At 37.3% G+C, this 19,106-nt stretch overlaps 1 protein-coding gene across 2 annotated transcripts in view; it reads left to right on the forward strand.

The window, feature by feature from the left end:
- Positions 1 to 15,157, forward strand: part of nlgn3a (neuroligin 3a) — a 178,366-nt gene extending 163,209 nt beyond the window's left edge. For both annotated transcript variants that reach the window (XM_046849567.1, XM_046849568.1), the window contains one exon: positions 12,185 to 15,157. In XM_046849567.1, the coding sequence (XP_046705523.1) occupies positions 12,185 to 13,031 (847 nt within the window). In that variant the 3' untranslated portion in view covers positions 13,032 to 15,157. The remainder of the gene's footprint in view (positions 1 to 12,184) is intronic.
- The last annotated feature ends 3,949 nt before the right edge of the window (positions 15,158 to 19,106 follow it).

A 19,106-nucleotide genomic window follows, 5' to 3' on the forward strand; every position in this document is an offset into this window, starting at 1 on the left:
CAAAGTAGCTTTAATTGTTTTCATTGCATGGGAATGCTTCACTGTCAATGATCGATAATGGCTGATTGTCCAAAACAATATACTAGATAAGTTTGGTTATTTTCACATAGCGTTTGTATGTAGATATTTATCTGCATTGCCAGCATTTTCTGCAGTTTTGGTGCTAGAAAAGACTCATCCTGCTGAGTTTAATATGTAAGATATTTGACCAGTTTGCTTTTACTGCAGGAAGATGTTCTAGTTGCTCCTATTAAAATTATTTTTTTGCAGAGCACAGTATGTAATCATCTTTGCATTATCATTTATTGTGAGTATGTCCAGATTGCTGTAGTTTCAAGACATCTGTTAATTAGCAGAGCAAAGCACAATAGGAAAATACAAATAAATGCATGCAAGTGAAGAATGGTAGTGAACCTCTACCATATAGCAGTATCGGATTCAATGGATCACTGTTGAAAACAAAATGTACCTGGGACCTAGGACCTAAATAAGGCCAATGGGCCATGACAGTGACTCTATTGACATGGAGTCATTGTGACATTTTGGAGTCATGGCGATGTTGGTTTCAAATAAGAAACATAAAACTGTGAATTGGACAAGTTTCGCTCCATCGAAAGAGAAGCTTTCAAGGCTTTCTGCTTAATCGCACAAGCATGTGTTGTGTTACATGTGTTCGGACGTTTTCAGACCTTCAGAAAATAAAGTATTAAGTTCAGTTTTTTTTATCCTGATCTAAAAAGGCAGCATCTTCACGTCAAGTCAACCTTTATTTAAAGAGTCCATGTACATACAATAAAAGTTGACCCAAAGTGGTTTATTGAAGCAAATAATTAAGCAAATAAGCAATACCTTCTGTAACTGTAATTGACTTAATTACTATAGAAATGATTTATGATTATTGTTCTGAAATGTTCTGTGTAGATTATCATAATGGATATAGAGAACCAAATAAAGCTAAAACAGTAATAGCTGTGTTTATTTATGGCACCAGGCTTAGACATTCAGAGAACTTGCAGTGACAACGATACCTCAAGTTCTTTAACCATGTCCTTTCAGATAGAGTGAATTTTTGAGTCTCCGACAGAGTTTTTGAGTCTCCGACACCATCTTATTTTAATTTCTATTAATCTTCTTGTGCTTGTACACACACTGACAGAAGAACTTCTCTTTTTATTCATTCGCAGCACAGATTTCAGATATCTACAATGCTTTTTGGAATCCCACAGGCTGAGTGGACCAGATACACACTTGCCCAATGAGTGAGACTGTCTCTTCAGTGTGCCTAGGCACTGCTTGTCTTGTAACAAATGTTCATGGGGTTCCCCTCTACAAAAAAAACTATGTAATATGACCAAGGTTTTCTGGGATAGCCTTGTGTAACAGGAGTGAACAGGAAGAATGAAGTTATGCTTGATTGGATAGTCAAAAAAATCACAGTTGATGATTAGCTACTGGATATATGATATAGATATATAGATATTAAATAACATTAGTACATCTGCACACACGTCCAAAAGCCTGTGGAGGTGTTCCTCTGTTTACATAAATATTTCTTAAGTTGTGAATAATTAGGAAAAGAATACTATTAATAAGGACACCAGTGCTAAGCACAAAATTGTAAAAAAAAAAAATAATAAATAATAAAATATTTTGATAATATCAAATAAGCTTCTCTTGTTCACTTTAAGAAACAACTACTAAGGCCACACACCTTAAACTTCTTGTCCATTGGATTGTCTATTGGATTGAAATAAATTGTCACAAACCACCTACTTTGATAGGAAACCTGCCCAGATCATCCCGGATCTCTGATGATAACCTGTCGCACTCTGAAAAAGAGAGGTAAAAACAAAAAAAAAGACGAGTACGGGAGATTTTAGATATGTGACATGCAAGCACCATCAACTCTTCCATTTCCTGGCACGAGCTGGCCAGTCCTTCAAAGGGTTTCTTGTTCCATGAAGTGGAGGTGATGAAGTGTTTTCTTGCCAGATAAATTGAATCATCCATAAATTGGAAGATCCAATTAAATAGGATGATCCACATGAAAGTTCCAGCAATACAGTATATGGGATGATGAACTGCTCCAGCTCCATTCATTCAACAGACATATCTGATGAAGTTGAGACTCAGAGCTTGGTCCCATTCTTCTATAGTCAGCTCCCAAATAAATCAGCTTTATCCTTAGCGGGTCAATCCAACCCAGGACAGCTCTTTTGACTGCCAGGTGCTCCAGCTGGTTTTGAGGCAGAAGGCTGTGGGCTTCCTAGTAAGCAGAGCTTGGATCCAGATGCCTCATTCACCCAAGGGAAATTCACTAGCCAAGGCCATACCCTCAAACATATGGTAGTATATTGTGTAGTCTAGACTTACAATCAATACAATATATGAACTATTTCCACATTATTAACAGCTCTCTTTATATGGAGAATGGTTCATAATTTAGTGTCTCTCCATACTGTATTTAAAGATTTATAACATGCATAATTGGTCATTCAGGTGTCCCTCTGTTTTATGAACAATATTGATAAACATTGTATGAGAAACCCTACAGCAGTGTTTTACATATTTATTTTTTTACTTCTAAGAATTTGTAATTATCGCCTAAACCCTTAAAGAAGCCTAAGGAAACCTATGGACTATCTAAATTATAAGTTTAACTCGAAGATTTACATCTGCCTTACATTATTCTAATTATACTAAATAGCATTTAGAGCAAACACATGTTTAATGGGTTTAAAAATTTGTTTCTCTGCAAAACTTGACCTCTTTAACAAATCTCTACATACCGCAAGAGAATTAAAGCCCTGTGTCTGATAGCTTTATCCAATTAATCTGCTTTACATCAGCTAATAAACATCTTCACACTATTATGATTTCACATGTATAAAAGGTTACATGTGTAGGATATTTAAGATTTCTTTGTTGAAATAAGAATCAGAAAAGGGTCATTTGACAAACAAAGTGAATGTGTTGCATACACTTGGGAGAGGCGTACAACATTGATAATATTATTGTGTGCTCACTTCAGTGATACTGCTGGCATTATGCATAAACTTTTTTAGTTTGATACACGAGTGTAATAATGGACTTGAAAAGTTTGGGATTGATGTTTGTTGTCACATAGTAGCACACATAAATTCAAATGATTATCCCTTATGGCTGTTATGGGTTTAAACTCTGGTTAAAACAGAGCTGTGACAACTTGTAATGATTATTTGAAAGAAGTCTCTTACTTAAGTGAAGTGAAATAAAGAGTGAACAAAACTGTGCAAGAAATTGAGTGCTTATAACGCTAAGCTAATTCACAAAAATGCCTTCTTATCCTTGGATCTCGGCTAATAAGGGGTCTTGGGAGGCACATATTTTTTGGACCAAAATGAGATAAAAATCCCACTGCACTGGCAGATTTGAATGTCACACCCACACACTTCTTGTTGCTAAGAAGCGAAGTGAAAATGAGGGTTAGTAGGTTGCCTGACGGGCCCTTGTTCCACTCATACACAGCCTCTCCCACAGTCCACTTTCGCTTCACTACAGACTCTGCCGCAATCACCCGGCATGTGCATGCACGTAATTAGATAAGCCATGCACACTGCTTCCTAATGCCAAAAATCAGATTAGGCCAAGATGCCGCATTGATTCAAAAAAGAGCTGGTGAATTATTCATCTTCGCTTACAGCACCACACCTAAAGCGTGATCCACAGAAAAAAAATACTCCTACGCTTCAAAGCTCACCATTTCTGCATCTCACTGCGGCTCTCCCCAAGCAACTGTCATGACAAGGACGTCATTAGTGACCCGTGCTCAGCCTGACCAGCTCTTCAAAATCACTATGCATGCATTGCACTTTGCATGCAGTCACTGCACAGTCTGTTAGATTGATTATTACTGGCAAGAATGTCTGGCGTATATTGACATAGTGCACTTTCCAATTAACCGAGATTGCCACAGAATGCGGATGGGGCACAAGGTTCTGCTGCAAGAATTCATAAAGTCAGTGATGCTGCAGCCTTCATTGACGTCCTGCTCTCTGGCATGTTGCATGGCTGAGGATCAATATGACCTTACCGCGGCCGCTTGCTCCTTTGAAACTTAATTACTGATATTCGGCTACAAAGTCATCATAGTCAGTCTGCCGGTATTCATCGGGGATCATTACTAGCCTAATAAAAAGGGTTATTTATGGGCCACACTACTGATATCCAGTCTCACTGGAGAATTACACTTCAGCAATATCAATTTAAAGTCCTGGACTGAAAAGGCAAAAAAAATTAACAACAATAAACTAGAATTGAAAATGTCATCATCTTGGCAGAATATTGGTGTTTTTTTTTTCCTTTTCTCTTCTTGTTGTGTTGCTGCAAGCGAACAGGTGCCCACATCCTTGAGTAGTGGGAGAAAAACAAGCCCCCAGGCTTGTGAAACACACCAGCATGCCATATTTCCTCACAGATGAATCATCTTTCCAAAGATGATTGGATGCTTAGTTGGGCTTATGCCTTGATTTAGTTGATTAAACTTCAAATGTGAGCATGAAGGAAGTGGGGACAAGATCTCATCATGCCACGCTGTGGCACTTCACTGCACTTCATACTCTATCCCCTCGTCTTTTCCACTCCACTCGCACCCAGGCGACGTGACAGGAAGGAGAGCTGCGCTTGGTCTGGAATGCCATATGTTAATACAGTTAGTAAATCAATATTGCCGCGGGATAGGGAATTGGAGGCCACCTTGCACCCGAACGCCATCCTTCTCCAGTGTGTATGCGGAAACGGTGACCCCTGGAGGCGAGAAGGTGTTAGCATGTCCATCAAGATCCTCTGCTTGAGGCACCCCATGTTTTAGAGTCATGATTAATAGGGTCCACGTTCTATCAGCGCACTCACTGTCAATGCACACTGTGCCGTTTCGCCAAAGCAATTAGCCAAGAGCCTGCACCACTGTTGCTTTATCAAAAACAAGCTGCTACCTGAAGAACACCCTAAAACATGCTGATTTATTCATCCATATTTACTCTAAAAACTTCTGCTCGAAGCTTCTTTTTTTTTTATGCAGGACTGAGGGAGATGCATTGGGCTTTTTTAAGCTTGGCATACTGAATACACTGGAGACATCTTGCACAGATATTGTGTCTGTCAAACCTACAGACAGACGAGTGATAGAAAATGACAATTGAAATTAATAATGCATTATGTTCTTGTATCAGCTCGGCATCTACTGATCTCTGAAGCAGGGCAGAAAATGACAGTCTTAAGTTTGGTTTGTTGAGCAGTTCCTTGCACTACAGGGTGATATTTAGGTCATTCTGTTATGCTGTATGGAGGAAGTTGTAACTTTGAGTAGGAAAATGCCTGACAGTAGAAGTGTCAAATGAAAAATGCTGACACGGAGACAGAAACAGGATTCTGGCTGACTGGAAAAGGAAAACTGTACATCAGACTAAGCACAGAACAAGTACGGGGTGTTTTTTCATTCTCTTGTACTGTTCATTACATAACAATCCATGTCCCATTACCTAGGTGATTAATAATGATGAACTATTGAGTCTATTCAAAAATGGGATGGAGGGGGTGTTTCACCTGGAAGTGCAGTGTGCCAATTAAGACCTATTAGCATTACAAACTTATATCAACATTTTTGTTTATATTAAAAAAGATTATCTTTTGGGCTAACCTCAGTGTGAATGTTCTTTATATGTTCACTTTACATAAATACTACTCTGGGTTCTCCAGCTTTAACCCAGAAGCATAACATTTGTGTGTGTGTGTGTGTGTGTGTGTGTGTGTGTGTGTGTGTGTGTGTGTGTGTGTGCGAGGTGCTCTGCAGTGGTCTGGCATCCCATCCTTGCTTCGCTCTCCCAATGTAGGGATAGGTCCTACTGAGGTCTAGAAAACATATATATATATATATATATATATATATATATATATATATATATAAGAGAGAGAGAGAGAGAGAGAGAGAGATAGAGATAATGCTGTTTTTTTTATTCTATATATATATATATATATATATATATATATATATAAGAGAGAGAGAGAGAGAGAGAGAGATAATGCTGTTTTTTTTATTCTAAGGTATAAATATACATATATATATATATATATATATATATATATATATATATATATATATATATATATATATATATATATGTATATTTATACCTTAGAATAAAAAAAAAAACAGCATTATCTCTGGTGGTATAAATATTTAATCACTCTTTACCTTCAGCTACTTGAGTTTTAATATTATGTCTCCTAGTATTGACCATGTTCTATACAATATAACAGATATAATATTAAATCCTCAATGTAACCTTTCTCTTAGTACTTCTTTGTACTCCAAGTGGACTATATAAGTATTGTGAGATTTGACTATTCCAGGCACTTGGAGGCACACAATTGTAAAGTCTGTCTTTGAATGTAGTGGTATTCAATTTTCCCTTCACTTGAACGAGGAAGCCAAAACCTGTTCCAGCATGATAATACTCCTGTGCAAACAAGATTTATGAATATATGGTTTACATGGTTTGAAGTGGAAGCTTTTATATGGCCTGCTATAGTGCTCTGACCCCAACCCCATTGAACACCTTTGGGATGAATTGGGACACTGACTGAACCACAGGGCTCCTCACCCTATATCGGTACCTGACTTTACTAATACCCTTGAGGCTGAATAAGCACAAATCTCCAAAAGAACATATTCCCAAAAGAGTGGAGGGTAAAAGCAATTGGGGACTAAATGTGGAATGAAATGTTCAAAAAGCACATATGAATCGAATGGTTAGATGTCTACAAACAAAAGTGTAGTAAAAGATTATACTTAGGACATGCAGAAGTCTAGGTATTACTCCAAAGCAAGAATCCTAAAGATGCAGGGTATGCAGGGGCACATACTGACTACATGCATTAAAACATTTCTAATTTCATCAACACATTTCATCTTTCCTAGCCAAACAGCAGGGAAGAGCAGCTTGAGTGCTGAATCTGTTCATGACATTGTTTTCCTCAAGAATATTACCTTGCTCATTTGATTTCCAGTTATTTCTCTTTCATTGCCAAGTTGGAATTTCCTACAGTCTTTCAGGATTGCTTACATACACTGTTGTTGCAGCCTGGCATACATTTTTTAATAACAGAGAAGTGGTAGCTAAGTGGTTAAGGTATTCGACTTTTGCTCCGAAGGTGGTGAGTCCAAATCCCAACTACACCAAGTTGCCAATTCTGGGCCCCTGAGCAAGGCCCTTAACTCCATATCTGCTCAGTTGTATGAATGTGATAATTGTAAGTCGCTCTGGTTAATGGCATCTGCCAAATGCCATAAATGTAAATATCAAAAGTTTACCTGTTTCTTTCTTTATTCTACTGTTACATAATTCATTTTGTCACATTTTGTGGAACCCAAAGAAATAAACTGTTTATTTGTGCATTTTTATGCTGAAGCTTTCTCTACCAAATGAAAAAAATTACATTACTTTCTGCAGGCAATATAATACAATGAGGCTGAGAGAGAATAGATTTAAGTGCGATTCTATGACTAGAGCCACACAAAACATTATTGAAATGAAATGACCTAACCTGCCATTCAGATGACGCTCCAAACAGGATGACTGGGCATCGATACACATATGAATAAAAACAGAAATAATAGTAAATGCTATGCAACAGAGAAGGTTAGATTAAGCAGAGAAAGAAAGATAAGGGAATATAGATGGATTTAAGGGAATTAAATAGAGTATTAGGAAAAGAGAGGTTAGAGAAGAAGATATCTGTGCCAAGCATTCAGACAGTCCAAGTTGGCTAAGACTGGAATCAGACAGTCTAATTGGCTAAGACAGGAATCAGACAGTCTAATTGGCTGGAATGTGAGCAAATGGCAGAAGATTTCAGCAACATTTATGAACTTTTAATAGAATATATAGCCTTTATTTGTCACATATACATTACAGAAATTTGTTCTTCGCATATCTCAGCTAGCTTAGAAGCTGGGGTCAGAGCGCAGGGTCGGCCATGATACAGTGCCCCTGAAGCATAGAGGGTTAAGGGCCTTGTTTAAGGGCCCAAGAGTGGCAGCTTGGCGATACCGGGGCTTGAACCCCCGACCTTCCGATCAGTAACCCAGTGCCTTAACCGCTGGAGCTACCACTTTACATGTGATGAATCATTTTTTGTTTGTCTGTTTTGTCTGCAATGCTGTCATAGTTTTGCTCAAGAATTTTTTTATATTCTTTTTTATTATTTGTTCATATTAAATAGTTGGTTTATGTTTTGTATGCACAATAAACATCTGGTAATAAACGAAAGGACAAATCAACATAAATGTTCTTACCCATGTATAACCGGAGGCTCAACATCATGACATGCTGGGTCACAATTCTCTATCTACAATGGTTTTAATGGGAATGAACCTAATATAAATCATATGCTATCGCATTTACAATTACCAGATCTCAGTTCAGTTAAACTCTTTAGACAGCCCTCTCCACTACTATCATCAAAACTCTCCCTGAAGGAAAATCATTTAGAAGAATTGTGTTTCGTCTCATTGGTATAGTTCCAGAGACTTGCAGAATCTATGCCAAGGCACAGTAAAGCTGTCAAAATCACTATTTTCAAAGCCAGCAATAACTATGCTGTTCAGGTATTTACATGAGTTCGGATCACCTTTATCTTTTTTACTTACGTGTGGCCTATCTTTAATGCTTCACGTTTAGTCCATTTTTCAAAAGGTGATCTCAGAAGTTGGTAGAAGATCCACACTTCTACATAAGCCTTACATAAATAAAGTGTATGTTAAGTGTGGCACTGATTTTAGCTGCTGTAAACACAAGAGTCTTTTCAAGCTGCTTTGGCCCTGAGGTTTTAAATTCCCTGCAGAGATTTAGAAAATTTTTCAAAGTGACCTTGAGGTGATGAGGGTCTTTTTTTCTGTCTAGTTAGAATGTTTCGTTCATGCCGAACGTTGGGGTTCACATTGGGGTTTCTAAGACCACCAATCTCAACTCAGCAAATTAATCATGAATAATGAATAATTGAAAGTTGTAACGTTGAATGTTTGTAGCAATCTTTAGTATTCACATGATACACACAAAATACGAACGTCAAACAAAGAAGCTGCATCACAAAACACACTTAACCTCATATTGGCAAGCTGAAAACATTCGGCACACAACACTCTCTTTAGTGCAATGTAGCTCAATTTCCACACCGTTCTCATGGAGTACTGTAAGCACTATCAAGCTAAACTGCAAAACCCAGTTCTAAAGTGCTGCAATTTGGGTACATAGTTGGGGGGGGGTGTACTCAGGTGAGCTGTTTACTCTGTGATGAAATGGAAAACAGTCAACGAGAAGGTCCAAAGGTAGAGGAAGAGAGGATGTAGTCAATGAGGTGGAAGAAATGTTGCAAGACACCACATCACAGACAACGTGCAACAATTATCGATTATATCCTCATTTGTGGAAAGCCAGACAAAGCACACAGCCAAACCTAAGCTGTTTCTATAATACTGAGGACAAATAGAGAAGACTATCTGTATCTGCTCTTGTATATTTTTCAATATGTCACTGCATCAGTGAAGCTTGAAACAGAAAATACTTTTAATACAGCATTTGAGAGGCAGCTGGCTGATGGTGCCATGGACATTAAACCGAGACATGATAAATCTGGCACATTTATTCTGTCTTTGAACGGCTGTATTCTTTTTGTAGAAATATTTGCGTAGAATTATTTCCCCCATAAATCCAATTTTGTGGGGTTTTTTTCTTCAGTTTTTTATCTTGCTTTTTTTTTTAGTGCCTATTTCATGCTCAGTAGGGCCTAAGCGTTGGGAGGTTGCATTCGATTACAGGGAAAGTTTACAGGTGTTTAAGTCAAATGTTTGCTTTTCTCTGAGAGCAATGCATTTTGATGAATTGGAGATTTAGCTTGTGGTTTTGATAACAGCAATATGATTTTAGAAAATGTGCTTTATCAGGTGTAGTATGCAAGTACTACACAGTAAAGAACAATTCTTTTATTTTATAGAGTTTCAATTTGAAAACTGTACCAAGGGAAAAAAAGTGTGCATGACTGCAGAGCACAACCTGTGAACTCAGTGTCATGCTGTATACAGTCATCAGTGACCTTGTAAAAGTGATATCTATAGCGAGATGCAGCCCCTTGTGTATTTGAAATTATTGTGTGACCTGCTTATCCAAGTTCATTTATTTACACCATCACTAAACATAACATAAATCATAGCGACAAATAATGTGTGCTGTTTGTTCATACAGCTAATTGGTCATTTATCACTTATTGTTCCACTTAGATTATGGTAGATTATAAAATCTTTAAATAAAACCAGTTTCTTCGCTCTATAGTGTTGTGACGGACAATATACAGGATGCAGGGTATTTCAATTCAGGACCACCCATGGCAGCCCTTTAATGTGCAAAAAAATACTATTTCTTTCACACTTTTTTGATGTGTGATTATGTAAGTATTACATGATTCACAACTGCATTTTAACAAGTTATGCACAAGGCAATATTATGTGAATAATATGCGATAAATAACACCACATCTGAAAAGTACCTTGTGAAGAAAAATGAACCATGTGGAAAAAAAGCATGGGTGCTATATGTGATATGGAACATACATTTCAATATTAATATATTGAAATGAATTATGTTTAAAAAACACATAGATGCATTTTTAAATGTGAATTAATTATTACTCTTCACATGTGAACTTGTGTGGTGTTAGTATAAGTGTTAATCCCAAACTGACGTGATAAGGTATATACTTTTAGTGCTCGTGATGATGTAAACAATTAACATTTTGCTTCTGTGATGCTTTAATATTTATTGAAAGGTTTACCTATAAATCGTCATGTCTAAGTACCATATCGACACATACATGTGGACACCACCCCATTACAGTTTTATGTGCTTTGTAAACATCCCGTTCCACATTTATTATTTCTAAATTGCCTTTATAATATCTTCCACTCTTCTGGGATGATGTTTTACTAGATTTCAGAGTGTGCTTGTAGAAATTGTTGTTCATTCAACCACATAGGTGTAAGTAAAGTCAGGTACTGATCTAGAATGAGGAGGCCTTGGGTAAAGGCAGCATTTAAGTTTATCCTAAAGGTGTTCTATTCTATGAAAACTTTTCACTTGAATCCATGTAACCCATTTCAAGTCTTGACCTTGACTTGAAGCCTCTTGACCCCTAATGGAGCAGGCTTTGTGTATAGGGGCATTGTCAGGCTGGAACAGGTTTAGGTCTTCTACTTCAAATGAAGATCAGATTTAACTCTACCGCATCCAAAGACATTCTATACAATTGTGTGCCTACAACATTGAGGTAATGGTTTTGGAAAGAACCACATATGGCTGGAAAAGAGGCTTTTAAAACAAAAGTATGTGGTATGGTATGTAGACACCTGACCATTGAACATCTAATTCCCATTTACTGGAAAGCCTTTCCACTGACTTGGATTTGTTCTTATTCATCCACAAGTGCATAGTTGGTTGGGTGCTAAAGTCCATCAAGAAGGTCTGGGACAGGTTTGGGGCAATTTTGGGAAAATGTACTCCCACTGCACATAAAGACATTTTAGACAGTTGTGTGCTTCCATCTTTGTTGAAACAGTTTGCAAAACATCCATGAATATGAATATGATGGCCAGATGTCCACAGATTTTTAACCATATTGCACATATAACCAACGGCATAAACCAGCAAAAATGGCAAAAGCAAACAAACATAAAAGCCTCCTTTTCTTTTTGGTTAAGACGGTGCTGCTTGGCTTATATTAACCTAATAGAGTAAGATTTATGTTTTATGACACAATAACACTTTTTTTCTTACATTTTCACTCTTTGACTATTCTGGACTCAATTAATTCTCTGAAGGATTTAATCATTAAAAGAAAGTTAATGTTGAATTAAGTGCAGAGAATGAAATACATCCCTCAGCTTTTGCCCTCCATTTGTGCCAACAGCACATAGTACTCATCATTTATTGAGCAACTCAAAGCCTCGCTGTTACTTATTTAAGTCTAAGGTATATTAAAGCATGGCACACAAGTGCAGAAATTAAGAATTACATTTTCATTACATATATTACATTCAAGACAGACACCTAGCACAAATTATTAAATCTAATACACCTTGTTTGTGTTTTTGCAGAGACCCAAACAAGCCAGTGCCCCAGGACACCAAGTTCATCCACACAAAAGCCAACCGCTTTGAGGAAGTAGCCTGGTCCAAATACAACCCTCAGGACCAGCTATACCTGCACATCGGGTTGAAGCCACGTGTTCGTGACCACTATCGTGCTACCAAGGTGGCCTTCTGGAAGCATCTGGTGCCGCACCTGTACAACCTGCATGACATGTTTCACTACACGTCAACCACCACACGAGTGCCACCTCCTGAGACCACGCAGAATTCACTAGCCACCAAGCGGCCTAACGGTAAGGCCTGGCCTTTCAACACCAAGCGACCACCTATGTCACCAGCTTACAACAGCGAGAGTGGCACAGAACGGCGGAACAGCGCCGATAACGACGAGACCGGGCCACTGCTTGTCGAAAATGCACGTGACTATTCAACCGAGTTAAGTGTCACCATCGCCGTGGGTGCCTCTCTGCTCTTTCTCAATGTTCTCGCCTTCGCTGCACTTTACTACCGCAAGGACAAGCGCCGCCAGGAGCAACGGCCACAAGGCAGCCCAGCTCGTGCAAACGCCAATGCCAATGTCAACGGGACCAACGTCGAGGATGAGATTGCATCGCTGCAAGTGAATCAGTGCGACGCCACACCAGCTGGAGAGGCACTGCCGCTCACTGCACTTCCTGACTACGCGCTGACTCTGCGCCGATCACCCGATGACATCCCTCTCATGACGCCCAACACCATCACCATGATCCCTAACTCGCTAGTGCAGATGCCCAACTTGCACCCGTATAACACCTTCACAGCCGGCTTTGGCACGACCGGTCTGGCCCACTCACACTCCACCACCCGTGTATAGCTTTAAGGAGGGTGCAGAAAAGTATTGGGTTTTGTACGAATATCACAGTTATGGAAGTGAAAACAAAAAGAAAAGATTTCGAATAGACATTTTGTCGCAGGCAGTCGCTTTCTGAATGTCGATTGGATTTGGTTGTGAACTATTCCATGTTCTCTTCCAATGGGACGAGCAATTCGAGCAGTATTTTTTTCTAATAATCATTTTAAAAGCGGGGGGGACAACATTTTTAAGAAGAACAGGGAAGCTATTGGCGACAATTTTTTTGAATAATTAACAAACATGAAGAAAAGTGCTTTTTATTTCCTGTTCCATTCTTGCGTGGAAAACACATTTTTGAGAACGATGGCCTCTCAGATGACATCTGCATACTATATGTGTTGCTATATGTTGCTTTTTTTTTTTCCATCAATGCCTTACACGAGAGCTTGATTTTGAGTTTCATCCTTTTTATCTTTCTGTGGCATGAGCGTGCCTGGAACTTATTTGGACTGAATGATTGGATTCATGAAAAATAAAAAAGACGTATTGGAAATGGGTAGAGAATTGAAGCAATCCAGACCAGCTTTTTTTCAGTTGCATATACTCATACATGGTTTAACTTTTTTTCCCTTTTTCCAATAATAATTTGTCTGAACCCGACTCTGTCATGAGACAAAACTGAAGATACAGACTTTACTGTGATTGTTTTGTTAAGAGAAAATTGCATATTTTATGACAAAATGAACTATCTTCATGATATGCACACTTTCACACCACTGAATGTGTGCGAGTGTGCGTGCGTGCGTGCGTGTGTGTGTGTGTGTGTGTGTGCCTGTGTGCGCACATTTACCCTATTTTTGTTGAACATTGTGTCTTTGGGGTGGGACAAGGAGTGCTTCTTTACCATATTGATGATTTTCCCAAGTAGTATTTGAGCTGCGCCTCTGCAAAAATAGCACTTTTTTTTGTTCTTTTAAAAAGAAGTTATATATGTCTAATTTTGCTTAAGAATTACAAAATAAATATATTATTTTACATGTAAAAGAAAAAATAGCTTAATATTCAACTGAACTAACTGACATGATTCCACTGACTTTGTAAGGTTCCTCCCAGCAGGAGATGGTGGCCTGTTTACACTGAATAACATTAGTTCAGTGCAAACCTGTGTTTCTTTAAAAAAATATATATATATATATATAAATATGGGCATACATACATATATGTATAGGGCTTTTATGAAGATTATACTCCCATTGATCTCGACATATTAACGACCATTAGTACTAGATTAAATCTACAACGATATCCAGAAAAGCAAAGCGACTAGTGTTTTGGACTAGTTCGATTCTCCACACCATAATCCCAGGCCACACCAATTGTCTTTTTAACAGCTCTATATGTATATTTATGTATAAATATATTTAATATTTATTTATGTATACCAGATGTATACATGCTGATTGTGCCATGTGCCAAATTAAATCATAAAACTGGAGAAGACATGTTGCAAAAACATTCTTTCTCATGCAAGCTTCCTCTGATTTTTATTCTACTCAATTTCATTGCATCAGATTGTGTTACTTTTCCTGGTCAAACTGTCAAAACAACCTGTTTATAACCGTCAAATGGTGTTCTCCTTCGCATACCGAACTGAGAGGAAAACATCCAGGCAGCCAAGATCAAAAGAAAAAGAAGGAAGGAAGTCAGGGGTCTGAAGACAGAAATTTGTATTTAAGGCACGTATGTTTGAGTCAGTGGTTTCAACCAATTTAAACTCATTGATAGTCATTTGTGGAGATGTGGGGTAGACATGGTACTATACGGCAAAGCAAATCACTGAAATCAAGCTGAGCATGTTGATCTCGATCAATAAGATGCTGGAGTTTGTATACCTTAATCAACATTCTGCTCTTCATTAAAGTAACTCTTGACTTATACTTTTCTTAAACGCCCTGTACTACAGATTAGAGGTTACATTTTTTAAACTTGGAGCAGGCAGTTTTTTTTTTTTTATCTGTCCAGCAAGTCTCCACTCATCCACTCATCACTATCTCCATTCAGTTTTGCACTGTGCTCTCTGATTGTACCAGACTACTTTTATTTACTATAAATGTACTGATGTCTACCACAAATAACTCAAATGGTAATTATAAATTTTATATATATATATATATATATATATATATATATATATATATCTATATATATATATCTATATAGAAAGAGAGAGAGAGAGAGAGAGAGAGAGAGAGAGAGAGAGATATGTGTATATATAATTTATAATTACCATTTGAGTTATTTATATATATATATATATATATATATATATATATATATATATATATATATATATATATATATATATATGAGTAAATTACTAAACCTCCCCAGGAAGAATTATTACCAGAAGTCAACATGCAGGAAGAGTACCCAACCCTCTAGTAGGGGGTGACTAGAGATTAGAGAGCAAGATTTACTACTCAGACTGTTCGAATCCTTTTAATGAGCAGAAAGTTCATATAAAGGCCGTAACGTGAAGCATCATTTCTTTTAACCAACCGAGCCGTGGCAGGTGGCCAATTAGAATGTAGCTCTCCTTCAGGGTCCTCGCAACATGGGGATTGAAAGCGTCGTCTCATTCAAATGTCTTCAAGCAAGCAGCAGTCGGTCGGAGCACAGAGGTCAAACGCTTCCTAGAATCAATATCAGACTCGGCATGATCGTCGTTAAATATTTCAGATTAGAAGAACCGGAACAGTCGGGATCCCCTGCTGAACTGAAACTAATTGCCGTTTTTTGCATTATTCTTTACATATGTTTATCTGTAATTGGTTGGTTAATAAATATGACTCCTCTCTCCCTCTCTCTGTTCAGGTTCATTTGTTTAAAAATATAAGTGTGTGATTTACGCTATAGTTATTTTTAGGTCCCGTTTGTAATAGCCACATTAGGCTTCACAATGACTGCCAGTGCTACTCCATCCTGCATCTTGCACACTATTCGTATGGAGTTATTACAGCAGCAGTGTGAGTGGGTGTCACTGGATCCATTTGTTTGTGCTCGCGTATATTGTTGTGAAGAGAATGTAGTGACACGAGGAGCATCACCAATTTCATATGAAACCCTGGTTCACAGCAAGACACAGCTCAGAGGTTTTTTTCTGCACAGGAACAGTATATAAAAACAGGATATTAAGAGAAAGCAAAATTCATATAGACCTTGACATTGACTCTGCGGAAGGCAGGATCCCCCCCAAACTCTAGATGATGGCAGCTTGCCTAAAGGTCTGATCAAGAAGGGTTTGAGCGAATTCGATGAAGCATCTAATCCCCACATTGTGAGCTGTGGCTCGCTGTGCTACCCTGGAGGACTAGGCAGAACTGTGAAACTGGATTTTTTTTTCCAGCATGATTGTCGTCAAGGCAGTTGCACTGGCATGCTCTCAAAAGCTATATCAAAACAATTCCTCTCTGTCTCTGACAAAACACTCATTTCATTACTGAGCTGTTCATTTTTTTTTACCCAAATTTTTTTCTTTGCATTTTTCTTTTACTTTCTCGCCAAGCATTAACATGGATTCATTTAGGATTCTGCCTTGTCTTAGCCAGATTAAAAACCAAACCCTTGCTAATTTATGGAAGTGAAGTGATATTTTCTACTTTACTAATATGTGTAGCATCTCCTGTAGTAGTATGTTTAATCAACGTAAAAAAAACAATAATTGTTAGTGCTTCTTTTTTTTTTTTTTTTAAGTGTAAAAACAGTGCTTTGGTTTAAGAAGAGACTCAATATTATTTTGCAATGATGTGCATTTCTGTGTAACAGACATTACTTTGCAATACACTGGTGCCAATCATACAATTCATTATTAATTGTCTTGGTATCTCTTCATCCCATTTCTAAGTAATGATGAAAGAAAGGTGGCCGGGTAAATGCCAAATGAATTATGATGATCAGACTGTCACGCATAAACAGGAAGTATGAGTTAATGGGCAAAATAGTGAGGTTTAGTGCATACAAAGAGAAATGTTAATCAACGTAATGCTTTTAATACTCTATATTTCAAACTTAATGTCGTGAAGCATTCTAAATACTAAACATCCCACCAGTCACACACATGCACACACACAAACACATACCTATCACAGTAATGCAATCATATCAATCATGATTAATGTCCACCAAAGCATTATAGATAGTCTGGGAACATCTCTACTTCAGCAGTCTTGTGAAAAATGTCAGAATCTACTCATACATTACGATTAGACTTTGAAAACGGGCCCCACGTCATCTCAAATATTCATCTGCCTTGTAATCTCCAAACTATGAATAAAAATCTTTGATCTGCACTAAACCAAGGGCACAGCTTGTATAGGTAAAAAGTTTATTTAAAAAAAAGGTGAAATATGAATTGCTTTATTCTCTGTTAACAATTTGGGAATAACATTGAAAATGCAAGAGAAAAAATATGTGATGAGTCAAATTTGTATCCTAATGAAAGTATTTAGTATACAAGAGAGGACTTAATACCAAAATGACTCACATCATCATTTAAAATTCAGATGTATCTTTAACTGGCAACAGATTTTGTATTCAATGAATCAAAAGTCAATTAAAAGCATTATTAAATAACTTCATAATCTGTATTTGGAATCTTGTGGGTTCACTAAATTCTGCACTATTTTCTATTGCCACACAACATAACAAATTAAAAATGTAAAAGGTTTGCATGTGCTAGATCAAATGCTTTTAGTTGACAAATAATAAGGGTAGAAGCGGCATCGTTAAATGAAACCTAACTTGTGACTGGTGTATTTGCAATACACTACACACCTATTAGATCTTATTAGATCTATTCGCCGTGTGGTGTCTTCTCATTCATATATCATCCTCTTATTCTTTATTCTTTATAATTTAATAAAAAGTCGCTTGCTTTTATATTTCACAATATTACATTTGGCACTTGTAAAAAAACACTTGCAAGTGCTTGTGTATAAAAGGCAGTGATCTAGGCATTAATGAAAACGCGTCTACACAAGGGAAATTTTGCGGGAAATGGGGGAAATGTTTATCTTGAGATAAACAAAAAGGAAATTTAAGGACATGAAGAAGACTACTCTTAAATATGGATAACTTTTCTCATATAAATATTATTGTACATTTTGGATGTATTCTATAGTGATAAATGTTTGTGGACACTTAGCCATGAGTTTGTTGAACCTCCTATTCCAGATTAGGCTCGGTTAGCTCCTCACTATTCTAGGAAGGCATAGAATTCACTGCAATTTGAAACATGACTGTGAGGATTTGCCCCCTGCACCCACTAGCACATTAGGGAGGTCAGACACTGAGTGAATGATGAGATCTTGAGTGTAGTCAGTGTTCCAGCTCATCCCAAAGCTGTTCAATAGAGTTAAGTTCCGAATTCTGTAGAAGTCCACATGCAAACCATGTCTTCATGGAACTCACTTTGTGCACTGACATACTGGAACAGGTTTGGGCCCTTATAGTTCCAGTAAAGGGAAACTGTAATGCTACAACATAGTTATGCATAACAATTGTGCAGACAACTTTCCAACTGGAATTTTAATGGTTATGTTTCTATAAACAATTGGCTATATAGCATAATTAAGCTAATGTGGAATAGGTGGCCTGCTATAGAATAAATTAGAATGCTGACTGCACCCTGGACCTTTTCACCCTACTGAACATTAGTATCTAACTCTACTAATGCCTTTGTTGCTGAATGACCATAACTCTCTACAACCAGTCTCCAAAATCTAGTGGAACATTTTCCCAGAAAAGTATAGATTATTATAATGGAAAAAAGGGGCTGAAATTCAAATAGTATGGTGAGGTGTCCACAAACTTTTGACAATAAATGGGGTGTGATCACGAAGGTGTTTAATAGGCTTGAGGTCAGAACTCTATAGCAGGACACCCAAGATCTTCCTCTTCATGTTTTCATGGAGCTTGCTTTATGCATATATATATATATATATATATATATATATATATATATATATATATATATATATATATATATATATAAAATGTCCTTTCTGACGTTAAAAAAAGTAATAATTAGACAATATA

Source organism: Silurus meridionalis, chromosome 5 (assembly GCF_014805685.1).
Source record: "Silurus meridionalis isolate SWU-2019-XX chromosome 5, ASM1480568v1, whole genome shotgun sequence".
In the NCBI taxonomy this organism is placed as follows: Eukaryota; Metazoa; Chordata; class Actinopteri; order Siluriformes; family Siluridae; genus Silurus; species Silurus meridionalis.